At 42.0% G+C, this 13,462-nt stretch overlaps 1 protein-coding gene across 2 annotated transcripts in view; it reads left to right on the forward strand.

The window, feature by feature from the left end:
• LAMA2 (laminin subunit alpha 2) overlaps positions 1-13,462 on the forward strand; it is a 1,085,231-nt gene that overhangs the window by 324,586 nt on the left and 747,183 nt on the right. For both annotated transcript variants that reach the window (XM_040429125.1, XM_040429126.1), the window contains exon 4: positions 6,086-6,328. In XM_040429125.1, coding sequence (XP_040285059.1) covers positions 6,086-6,328 — 243 coding nt within the window. The remainder of the gene's footprint in view (positions 1-6,085; positions 6,329-13,462) is intronic.

The following is a 13,462-nucleotide window of genomic DNA, read 5'->3' on the forward strand; positions in this document are numbered from 1 at the left end:
TACCCTCTGCTCCAGATCAATGAGGGGCTGAGCAAGGGATTCTCTTTATTAAAGGGGTTATCCCAGAAATCATTATGATGGCCTATTCTTATGATTGGTTATCATTATCACATTGTTGGGGGTCTGAGTCAGGCATTCCCATGATTAGCTATTGTAGGCAGCTGTGGTGCTCTGGGGAACTTTGGTGAGCACGGAGGCTTCCTGGGCACTTACCAAGCACAGCGCCATACAACGTATAGTGTTGCAACTAGGCCATGTGTGTACAGTGATGTCACTGGCCTAGGAAATGCCTATATTCTTCTAACAGCGGTAGTTGGAGCCCCACCAATCTGATATTGATGACCTATCCTGAGTATATGTCATCAATGTCTTTTCCCCAATAACCTCTTTAAATCTGTATACCTTAAACTTGTCTACAACAGGCAACCCTGAAATTAAAGATGTTTTACAGGGGAGGATTAGTTTCTAAAAGAGCCAGTTAAAAATCCAATTCAAACTCCCATATGATTCCATCATTATGCTGCTCAGGTCCCTACAGATTTTCACATCCTGGTCTTGTTTTCACATACAGGAAATAGCTATAAATGCCCACTCAGCCAAAAATTGACTAAGGTGGGTAACCACTGTTGCCAGTTATTGGTTTAGCAAGCATTTCTAGCCATTTCCAACACATTAACCCAGAACCTAGAAGTGGAGAGCAGTTGGAATCTGAGCAGGTTTGGAACTGCAATAAAAGTGAGTTATTACTTCTCTTTATTTTTAGCCCATGTTGGCCCTTTATAAAACAAAAATTTTCTGCCCCAGAAAACCCTTGTAAGCCTTCATGCAAATAACAAGAAAATGAATCCAAGCATTAGTACTGAATATCCATGTTTAGAGAGCTACATTTGGTTATGTACTTCTGAAAACCCAAGAAAGAACAATGAATTCTGAAATCAGTTTTTAATTTCAGTGTTCATAAACATCACCATGAGGAATTTTCTTCTATTTTATTCTATATTTCTTTTAGTTAAGCTGTTGAAAGAGACATGTAGAAGCAAGTATAACATGTTCCCCAAATGAATTAAATGTAAATAACTTTTTGTCACTTCAAAAGCTCTATGAATAAAAGGCAGGAGCTGAGATGATACTTACCATGTCAAAGAGAAGTCTTTATCATGCTTAGCATTGATGTATATCTTTGAAGTGGGCCCTATAAACTAAGAACCGAGATACACTGAATTTACTCTTGGGTATTATTTCTCGGGCCTTGATCAAGATGATGAAACAAATAATTCTGTCTTTAGGCTGTTAATGAACTATTATAGCTTTAGACTCATTGTGTGATGCACATAACCATCAAATAGCAAGTACTTAAGTATTGCATGGACACTGAGCTTTACTAAAATACCCTCGGCAATCTTCACAGGTAGTCATGCAGGGAAGGATGTGAGGGGGTAAACATTTACAAGAATAGGTTCACTACTTGGGTGGATGCAATCATCAAAATCTGACTAAACCCTTACACTGATGTTAAAATGAGACTTGTGGTCTGCTGCGGGCATCCTCCATTGTATGCATTTTTTGCTGGGGATCGCCATTAGCAACGGACCACATGTCCAGGATTTGCTCTCCCGGGTATAGATGCACAACTGCATATGGGGTTGAGCAGTTCCTGCTTTTTGAGACCACGTTATTTTGTCATGTAAGGATGAGAGGGGGGGGGGGCAAATATAATAGTAAGAAATGTCCTTAACCCTCATGTTTACTTTATTACCTTTTGTTCCTACTGTTTGCATCAATTAGACTATTAGACCAGCTTAGACTAGAAACTAGTCCTTTATTTAATGGTATAAAGCCATCTCCAACGTATGAATCTTAATGTTTTTATGAAGAATGTAATAAAAGCTAGAATATTTATAATAAAACTACAATATGAATTTTTCTTTGTCTATATGTTAAACGGCTTGTCTGCTTATCCTATATTGAGGACCTCTCCTCAGGATAGGAGATCAATTTCAGATCAAAAGGGGCCTGCCTGCTGGCACCATGCCGATCAGCAGTAGCAAGAGAATGCAGTGCTTATATGAGCACTGTATTCCCCTCACTGTTTACCTGCTTGCCGTTGGCAGTGGAATTGCAGCTTCTCCATCCCATTCACTTCATTGGGACAACTCTGAACAAGTGAACAAGAGGGAGTCGTTCTGTTGAAGGAGCGGTAATCAATACAAAAGTTTTAAGTTGATAAACAAAGGTTTAACTAAAAGCTGCTCATGTAATGATAAACTAGCTCACCTCTCACCTAAGTAGCCAATGCTTTGCCTGTCACAACAGTGATGTACTTTGATTTAGTTAAAGTCGCTGTGACAACTGAGGCCTGTGATGGGCCGCAGTGTTCACAGACCAAGCTGCTTCCTGTTTCTGTGGAGACCAGATTCTTCTGGGAATGGAGTAGCAGTGGGATGTGGACAGGTGAGTGGGTTTTTCACAGTATGACAAGGGGGCCAGGTTTGAACACCAGGGGTTGTTAGTTCCAAGAACAGGTAACCACTTTAACTGCCAGCAAGTACTAGTAAGGAATTAAAAGGCAAAATATGTAAGATAGTTGCAAAACATTTTGTTAAACATCACTAAGTTTTTAGTCTGCACAACCCCTAAAAAGGGGTTACTATACATATATTAGAGATGAGCAAATCAATTCTATCAGTTTATAATTCAAAAGAGAGAGAGAGAGACACACACTCATAATACTCCATTGGAAATTAGACATGCAAACCAGTTGTCTTTCCAAGAAGAAAATTGGCCTGGTTAGCTGAGTGGCCATGTGGGTGCTCTTGGGGGTGCCCTTTCTTATTAGGGAGACTACTTATAATGCATGTGGAGTCCTATAGTCCTGCCAACGCTGCTCTGCATTTTTGGAAAACATATATGCAAATTAGCACCAGATAAACATAGAGTTCATTGGAAGGATAGCTCATTTAAATATATTTTCCAGAAACCAGAAGGTATGCAAATTAAATTTTCTTCCAAAATGAAAAGTATACTACGCTAATTTCTATTGAGACTCTTAGGGGGTCATTTATCAACCTGAAATACACCTATATTAGGCGTATTTCAGGTGCAGATTGAGGTTAGTTGTGCCGCAATCTGTAACTTTTCCCCACTCACGCCAGGTCTAAAAAAAGTGGGCGTGATGTGGCTCACAGCCCCGTCTCATTCTTCATTTTCTACGGCAGTTTTAGCCGTAGAAAATTTAGAAAATGGTCTAAATGTAAGACAGCTAGGAAGCTGTCTTACATTTAAAAGTGGCGCTGGATCCGCCAAAGTTTTGAAGAGGCCGGCAGCAAAGGGGCTTTATTAAGACTGGTGTCTAAAACACCGGAAATGGTAAGGTTTTCTTATCATTATCTTGAGCTATAGACATGCATTACTTATCTTGTTTGTCATTCATTATGGTTTTCCAATATGTCTGTTTTGTGATAAGTTGTCCAGAAAAAAGAAAAAATTCTGGCTGGCAACCTGGGTTGCTAACCATGTTCTAAACAAGGCTTGGTTAATTCTATTAGTTTTCCTTACTGGCGTGGATAGATAAATGATAGAAAGATATATATTCCAGGACCAGAAGAGTGTGAATATGTCTAAGAATGTAATTTGTCTTCTCTTGTGAAACAGATTCTTTGAGGTAATGATGTGCATGCATTTTTATTATTCATGTAAGTTTTAGAACAGAGTGACAGGATGAAAGAAATCCGATAAAGGGAGTGGGAGACATCCAAAGGAAGGAACTAGAAAGTTGATGTGCAGTGTAAGTCTGTTCAGAATGCTAATTAGTTTAGGATTCATAACATAGCTACCTTATGTTCTACAGAGAAGCCAATAATTGCATTTTCAAAGAATAGCAATTTTGACCCAGATATTGAACACTTGACATGGTCGACTTTCTAAGGCTTTTTTTCTGAGACCTAAGTAGAAATGAAGATACTTTAAGATTGTTTTGATTAGAAATCAGAATCTAATTAAAGGTATTAGTAAGTAAGCAAAGGTATTTATCTTTCATATATTTCATATCTATCTATCTATCTATCTATCTATCTATTTCCTATATCTTTCTCTCTCATCAAAAGTAGCAAAAGTTCACCAAAATTCACACACAATGCACAAAATGTTGCATGCAAAGTTGCTTGTAATTTTTTTATGCCACAAAAATGACATAGCAGATTTTTTATAAACTCTAAAGACAAAGCAGGAAAGGTTGCTTCAGAGCTCGAGATTTACTTCATCCCTTCTCAAATTCAATATTCATTGTGATAATTGGGCCTTCTTTTGGCAATGTAAAGACTGATGGTCTCAGTTATTAACTGATATACAACATAGTGGTGTACATTAGTCGCAGATTTTGTCGCATGCCATTTTGCTTCCAAATCTGTTACTTTTCCCCGCTCACACCACTTTTCTGATAGGTCTAAAAAAGCAGAGTGGCAAGGGCAGGGAAGAGGGTGTATCGGCATGCCCATCTCAGTCATTATTTTGTATGATAGTTTTTGACGTAGAAAATAGTTTAATAGCTGTGGTCGTACTTGCACACTATAGGAAAAAGTGCCAGCCTCTCTGGTGGCTGGAGCCGTGGGGCCACACATAGGCTAGAGTTTTTTTTCCTACAGTGTGCAAGCACGGCCACCACTGATGGATTGCAGGGTGGTCGTAACCATGAAAATGAGCAGTGTATAATGTGATCTAAAAGTGAATGAAGCCAGCAAAGGAGGCAATATGGATAATCACAATATATTAGTAAGTGCCTTGTACTTCCTCTACATGATACATGCCATTTGCTCAACTGAGACAACCCCTTTTAGACCAGCATGTGAATCACCAGTCTTAATAAATGAGCCCTTGAATCTGTAAAACACCTCATTATCCCATGATCCTGTTGCACATTCTGAATGTATGGCTGGCCACATGAGTCATAATTATATAAATACTCATGACCCTTGAATTCATATTAACTTCAGTGATTACAAGATCCAAGGTGGGATTAAGGTAATATAGGTCTATAAATGTTTTCTTGTATTGAGTTAAATGAATACTTCCATCAGTATGTCTTAAATATGTTTTGGGAGTTTGTTTAATTTCAGCAGTACTGATTTATTGAAGATTAAATTCACCACATATAGATAAAACTTCTATATAGATAGGATTCCCATTGTTAGTTTACTGTTTTAGTGAGGAGGTGTTATCTGTCAGTAAAATAGTAGATGTAGAATTGGGATGGCAGTATGATAGCTCTATTGTTCTCTTGATAGTCCTGGATAAAGATGCTCACAGAAGAGCCCTGCACTTATAGTATAATGTGTAATGCTATAACTAAGTCACTCATCTCCTTCCCTCACTTGTTACAGTGAATGGTCTGATTGATAAAGTTAAGCAAGACAGTTTGCTATGCAAAAAATCCAAACATAGAAGGAAGTAAAAGAGCCATAACAGGAATCAGAATAAACAGAGTGACATAAAACATTATATCCAGAAAACCATTCTCCCATTTTTTTCGTTGTAAAAATGGAAAATCGTATAGAATATTAACATACAGGCTATTGGAGATGGTAGCGTCTCTTTAAGATACATGACAATCCCTTTGTACAAACTAGAATGACTTACCTTGTACTTGGGATGTATGTTTGCTACATACCTGTAATAGTGGGATGTATGATTGTCCAAAAAGACTTCAAGAAGCCTTTTCCATCTCTCATTGTTTTTGATGGAAGATTCACTGCCTCCTTTTTGGATGCATGATCGGATTGATTACCTTTGATTACATTTTAGAGAAGTCTCATTTTCAGTCTCAGGATTTGTACGGAAATACTGCATGACAAATGGTAAGAAAGCAATGAGGAAAACTTTCTAATAGTTTAGAGGAAGTTATGTGCCCTGATGTCATGTTGTGATGTGTGTGATTGTTTGTGCAGTTCAGAAAGCAATGTGAATTTTCGGAATGTAACACACATGTGTTATCTAGATACTGATGGCGGTTTTCTTCAAATGTGATATGCATATTTACTATACAATTTCTATTTCAATATGTAAAAACATTTCTTTGTGTTCCTCTCTGCAGGTTTTCCAGATTGCTTATGTTATCATTAAAGCTGCCAACTCCCCACGGCCTGGAAACTGGATTTTAGAAAGATCTCTTGACGGGATTTCTTATAAACCATGGCAGTACCACGCCATCACTAACAGCGAGTGTTTGACCCGGTATAATATTATTCCCCGACCTGGCATACCCTTATACACGAAGGACGATGAAGTTATCTGTACATCTCATTATTCAAAGATTCACCCACTTGAAAATGGAGAGGTAAATTGTGCAATGAAGCAATTGTAAAGACTTGACAGCGCCAAAAGCTGACTTAACCATGCTCTAACTGACAGGTTTTATTTCCCTGACAGCGGCACACTGCGGGCTGACAGTGCTCTCTGATTGCCTGTAACATAGCAGGGGAGGGGGGGAATTGAGAAATGCATTTACATTTCCACAGAGTAATGTTTCCGCACAAAGAAGACAGACAGAGAAGCAAAGGTGACAGAAAGATGCACCCACAAGTTTAAAGTTGAAAAAGAAAATTCATTCCATTATGCAGAAATGCCAGCGATGGCAGCAGCATCTCGTGAGTGTAATGGGTTCCTGCCGAATGTATTTACTTTGAGTACTAATGAGACTTGTCTATGCGTTTTACAACACTACACATTGTATGGAAAAAGCTATTTCCCAGTTCACCAATGTGGCTCCACAGGAGAAATCACATATAGCAGAATCAAAAAAAGAACTGAAATACATGAAGATAACATCAATATTCAAGTACATGGAAGAATTCACTTATAAGTGTGCAAACGAAAAGATATGAAACATAAGACAGCAGAATAGACAAGGAGCATTGTAGAAATTCGTACACTTCCATGCTTAAAGATCACCTGCCAGCTCTCCTGACAGGCCATTTTTTTTATTTTTTTTTTAGCAAATCCCCGTAATCCCTATGAAATAATAATGAAGGAACATTTTTCTTACAGCAATGTATGAATAAATTGCCGAATGGACATTACCATTTCCCTAATCAATAGCAAGCATTCTCACACGTGTAAGGGGGTAAACTGCAAGTGTCCCATACTTGCCGCTTTACAAAGTGGCCCTGTTGTACTTTGCTGTGTAAAGCTCCTTTGCCTATGTTAATGTGCCTTAGGCCTCATATACACGACTGTAGTTTCGGTCCGCATCCAATACGCATTTTTTTCAGATCAGATGAGAACCCATTCATTTCAATGGAGCCGCAAAAGATGCGAACAGCACACACTATTCTGTCCGCATCTGTATACCCGTTACACAGCACCGCAAAAAAAAAAATATATAGAATATGTCCGTTTTGCGGAAAAAGACTAGGAATTTTTAGTAAACTGTGGGGCCCATGGAAGGGAAATATGTGGGATGCACACGGCCGGTATCCATGTTTTGCCTTACTCTGTATGCGATGTTTAAATGGTTGTCTGGGTTCAGGTCTAAACCCGGATATCAGCTGTTCTTTATTCTTTTAATCTTTATGAGTGGATCATTGGATCATTTCCTTACCCCGATACTCCCCCTTGCCTTGCGCTGCATCGCGCAGCACAAGGTCTGTTTGTTTACTGACGGTGATTTATCGAGCTTTTCCTCACCATGCTAGGTGGAGACTGCAAAACAGCCTAGGGCAGAGCTATAGACTGCCCATCTGTGCTGGTGATGTCACTGTGCTCACTGCTAGGCAGAAGTCTCCGCCTAGCTTAGTGAGGAGAAGCTTGGTACGTCACTGGCAGTAAACAAACAGACCTTGTGGTGTGCGATGCAGTGCAAGACAAGGGGGAGCATTGAAGGGCAAGGAAATGTTCTAATGCTCCACTCATATAGAGTAGTAATATAGAGAATAAAGAACAGCTGATATCGAGTTTCAGCCCTGAACCCGGACAATCCCTTTACTACTGCACTGTATTGTTGATTGTCATGTTCTCACAGAGTCTAGGGATCCCCTGGCCATACAGTTAGGGTTTGCAGTGTTGCCATTCTTGTGTTAATCAATATCATTCAATAAGTCAGAAGAAGTCATATTCTTGATGGCCTGTGCTAATATGAAGATGAATTGAGAGTAATTGTGCCACAGCATCTGTAGATAGAGTTTTAGGTGTCTCCTTATAGTTGTGTAAGAGTAGCAAGCACATGTGAAACAGTGAGGGTATGCATGCAATGGCCAGGATTTAAAGTTCTGTATTTGTCGTGACGCCAATTGCAGCGTGTGCAGGGTACTACCCCAGGGCTCTTCCAAGGTGTTATAATGCACGTCCCAGATTAGGAATGCCAGAGTGGTCTAATGTCTCTATAGGGTGGTGATAATTGTGTCAACGGTGTCTCCTACCTGGGTACGGCTGTACTCCTGGCTCTTGGCTCACTTGCAATAAATTTGAGTGTAGTGATAGTAGGAGTAATAGAGGGATTTTGCAACAGAAATGATGTCCAAACCTTTTGATGAAGTTCAAACATTTCTTTACTGTAGATAACTTGTATCCAAGCAGTATACAGCCTTGGTCTCTTGGCCCTAGCAGGTTTTAGCAATGATTGGCAGGAAATGAATGCTTCTGCTTTAAATGTGAGCTTGCAGGATAAGTTGTCTGCTTGGTAGCTCTGTAACTGTGGCAGAAACTAATCTTCTGTACTTTTCTTTAACTTCTGCTGTATGGGGACAGACTAGCTGAGGAGAAATGGCTTCTCCTAAGTATCTGGACTTAACTCACAGATGATTTCTCAGGGGATGCTTTCTTCCTGGAACTCTGGAGATTGACTGCAGTTTCTGCTTCTTCATCCAGCTGAGGCTGAAAGTGCTCAGACTGGGAATCTGATCAAGTCTCAGCCGAGACAAGATCCTTGCTGTCTTCCCTATGCAGGGGTTCTCCTGAACTCTATCACACAGCCTTCCCCTAGCAGGCATAAGCCTACACTGACTCTAACTTCCTTATCCACCCATGCTGCAGGATGTCGGAACAGCCCACCTCGCTCACAGAGGGGGAGCTAAGCTGGAATAATCCATTCCAGCCTAGATATACTAAACTGGGACTTGTACCTTGCCAATGGTGTTGCTGCCACCTGCTGGTGAACCTGGAAAATTACAGGAAACAATTACATTTAACATGGTTTTAGATGCACATTTATGGAGACATAATATAAATTACATCAGATGACAATGTAAAGACTCTTAGAAGATAGTAGCGGGGTAGAGGCATGTAGTAACACAACTCTGGGGTGTTAAATTCCCCCTTACTTTGGGTTAAGCTGACCTCAGCTTATGCTTAGTATAAGAGGATTAAAGGGGTTGTCCGAGTTATTTTTTTTTGTTCTTTCTATGTTCCTAACTGGGCAAATATAACAGCTTTCCAATTAACTCACTTTATCTCCAGTGGCTGGTTTCTCAGATTTCACTGAGGGTCACATGACCTGTGATGTCAGCTTCTCACCCTGCTCTGATAAACTTAGTTTACAAGCCTGTAAACGAGATGTCACTGTGCTGGCCACGCACCCCTTCACTGCCGTCTGCTCTCTCTCCTAGGATTCTTAACTCCTTCAGCTGCACACATTGGGTATCTGCAGCAGTGACAATTCTGGGCACAAAAGCTGAAGGACTAGAGAGAGCATTGCACAAGAAGGTAGGGGGAAGATCCTGTGTGTATTAGCAGTGTCATTATACAAGTGGGACTTGTAGTTCTACACATACAACATGCTGCAGAGTCTCCAGCAGGCAGACATGTCACTCAGGGCAGCTCTTGTATTCACTTCCTTAGCAGTGTCATTATACAGCTGGGACTTGTAGTCCTACACATACAACATGCTGCATAGTCTCCCAGCAGGCAGACATGTCACTCAGGGCAGCTCTTGTATTCACTCCCTAAGGCTACTTTCACACTAGCGTTCGGGGCTCCGCTTGTGAGTTCCGTTTGAAGGGGCTCACAAGCGGCCCCGAACGGATCCGTCCAGCCCTAATGCATTCTGAATGGATGTGGATCCGCTCAGAATGCATCAGTCTGGCTCCGTTTGTCCTCCGCTCCGCTCAGCAGCGTTCAGGTGTCCGCCTGGCCGTGCGGAGGCAAACGGATCCTTCCAGACTTACAATGTAAGTCAATGGGGACGGATCTGTTTGAAGTTGACACAGTATGGCTCAATTTTCAAACGGATCCGTCTCCCATTGACTTTCAATGTAAAGTCAAAACGGATCCGTTTGCATTATCATGAACAAAAAAAAAAAAAAAATTTATTTTTTTTTTTTTGTTCATGGTAATGCAAACGGATCCGTTCTGAATGGATCTAAGCGTTTGCATTATAGGTGCGGATCCGTCTGGGCACATACCAGACGGATCCGACCTAAACGCAGGTGTGAAAGTAGCCTTAGCAGTGCAGGGGGAGGGGCAGAGATTGTTTTTATTGCATGTAAACAAAGGGCCAGAAAAGAACCAGGGAAATGAGGAAATATATATATATTTTTTTTTGCATAAAACTAGCTTAGCTTAGTTATATATTGCTGCCCATCAGATTTTCAGTGCTATATTTTTTTTTTCGGACAACCCCTTTAAGCTCTGGGGCACCTAATTTAATTCAAAGTGCTGCATGAAATACACATAAAAACATACAAAGACTAACATGAAATGGCTACCCTAAGGTTCCTGCCTGCATGAGTAGGGTGTCCTAATTAACAGTTTCCCTCTCGGTTAACCCAGTGAACCAAAGGTCTGCACTAAGCAATCACTACTGACTGACTTTGAAGTATATTTGATCCTAATACCAAAGAAAGCATGCGGGTGTCTTTACTCTGTAATCCCACCATTGTGTAATGAAATGCCCGGAAAAGGAAGGGTGGCTTTATTCTGCATTTCCTTTCCCTGCACCAAAGTCAAAATATAAGGCTTAAAGCACGATCACTATGGTGACTATGGGTAGCAAAATGGCTCTAAGGTTGAGATGCCATACCTTAGGCAAAGGCACAGAAGGGGGAGATATCAGCTTCTCCATGCGCTTCAGGCAATGTCATAGGAGGAGGGTATAATAATCCCATGAAACTCCTGGAAGACATACCAGGATGGGGGGTTTAGTAGTCCCATTATTAATCTTGGCACATATAACAAACAGGAAGGAGAGGTATATTATTCCCCTTGCCGTTCTCTAAGCAGTGGGGTTACCCTTGTAGTTGCTGGACCTGCCTGGGACTTACCACTTGTCCTACCCGGGTACCTGAAATATATGACACCAGATGTAGGCCATTAGTATTAAGCGTCAAATGAGGCAGTCCGTATAAAGAGAACAGAGCTGTACATCAAGGCACACAGAAGAAAGGTGCTACTGATCTGGCTAAATGCAAAAGTTAAGTGCAGTTTCACAAAAAGTGCATAAATTCACATTGCGGCATCTGTGAAAGAGTCCATACAATGGGCATAAGTACTTGAACGTTGCTACACCTTTAAACATTTAAGCAAAATTAGTACAAGATTAGAACAGTACAAGTCCCAAAGAGCTCAGGTACACGTTTGAGTCTTTTCTTTGGGTGCAAGCTTGTAACGTTGCATAACTTGTAACAAGTAGAAAAAAAACACAAAAATAAAAAATCATTTTTAATCAACGGGAAACAATATAGTCAATTGTAATCCAATAGGAGGCATATTTGTAATCTAAGGAACATTATAAAATGTTATATAAAACACATAGCAGCATGATGAGAACCATAGTCCCATAAGGCTCTCAAATAACCTGAGAAAGGGGATAAAACAATGTGTAAACTGGGGTATAAAAAGTTATTGAAGATGGAGGGAGTCCTCACAAAAGTCTCCATCCAGCTGAGGCTGTAATTAAACGGCAACTGAGAAAACAAAACTGGCCAACAGTCCCTCAGATTTCAGGACCAGTCCACACTGTGGCTCCCATAAGTTCTTTATTTAGGATTAAGAAGACATTTAGAGAAGGACTTGCTGGTCCTCCTCACTACTTGAGCTGCTAAAGCTCATCAGGGGGCGCTCCTGCTTCTGGTAGTTAAAAGTCGCAGCAGTTGTGGTGGGCCACTGCCCTCTTGTGATGTTCTTTAGTACTGACTAAGAAGTCAGTATGTTGAACGCTATGGTGACCTGCTGCAAGCCGGAATCCCTAGCCAGTGCAGAGGTGGACAAAACCTCTGGCTGAAGAGGCTCTGAAAGGCAAACTGGGGGTGCCTGTGGGATCTTCCAGGGCAAAATGTACGGTTGCACCCTGGGGTTGAAAGTTAGGACAGAATTGTTTATCTGACCCACTCGTAGTGTTGGGGGTGCAGCCAGGTCAGGATTTAGTGGCTCTGGTTCAGGTTGGGCTTGTTCCCTGAACCGCAACTTGCCATCTGGGGTCTCCTGCAAACAATGGACCCTCCCTGCAGAGCCTGGGTGTTCCTGCCAGGTCTCAGGGGTAAATGCAGGGGATAGTGGCTTGGCCAAGAGGGTCACTCCTGCGGCAAAGGGGCCTTGAATTGACCGCATTTGGGTATATTCCACCTGATCCCCAACATTTAAGTTGTAGCAGGCCTGAGGCAGGTAGGTCTGCTTGACAGAGCGGCGGCCCACACACAGTTCCTCCCCACTGTGGTCATCCTGGAGAAACCTGACGCCTCTCTCTACTGAAAACCAGAGTACAGTTCCAGTGCGTCTGGTAAGTTCGGGGGTCATCCAGGACCTGTTTAACCCACTCTTCTACCGCCGTCTTATACACCCACTAACTCTGAGCGTGGCAAGTAATCTCGAGGGGGACCTCGGGGATTAGGTGATTTGGCCTGGGTTCGCTCTTCTTGGGCGGCGGAGTGGAATCTTCTGCCGCCTCCGCCGCACCAGCCGGCATGTAGAGAGGGGCCTCTCTTGGCTTAGCAGAGGTGTCGGGGACCACCAGGCGCAGTGCAGGGCTGGACCGGGGCCTCAGGGAGCGGGACTGCTACTACCTGATGTTGTGGCCAGGTGTCTGGTTCCGGTGCCTGCTGCTGGTGCTTGGCGGTGTTTGCGGCTGACTCTGGAGCTGGGACATCGGTCGCTGGAGGGCCTGAACAGCTTTGCGGCTGGTGGCTTCCGTGGGAGCGGGCTTGTCGTCGTCGGCTATCTTGTCCTTAGTGCTGGCGGCAATCTTGGTGTCGGGGGAGGAATCCGCAGCCTCTGTAGGCAATCCAAAGATTCCGGGGCCAGTCTTCTTCACCACCTGGGAAATGCAGATCTCCGGTAGCGGAATTTCGTATACTGGTTTGTCCCCAATGACCATCTGGTCCCATTTTGGTGTTGGGAGATACGCCATCTTTCTTGCCTGATGTGCTGGTGCGCACGGTTTAGCATTGTTGGCACCGCAATAAAGGCAATAAAGTAAATTTTCGGGGTTTTAACACAATTTTCAGACCTTGTAGCAGGGATAGGCACACAATCTGATCCTGTT

Source organism: Bufo bufo, chromosome 4, assembly GCF_905171765.1.
Source record: "Bufo bufo chromosome 4, aBufBuf1.1, whole genome shotgun sequence".
Lineage (NCBI taxonomy): Eukaryota > Metazoa > Chordata > Amphibia > Anura > Bufonidae > Bufo > Bufo bufo.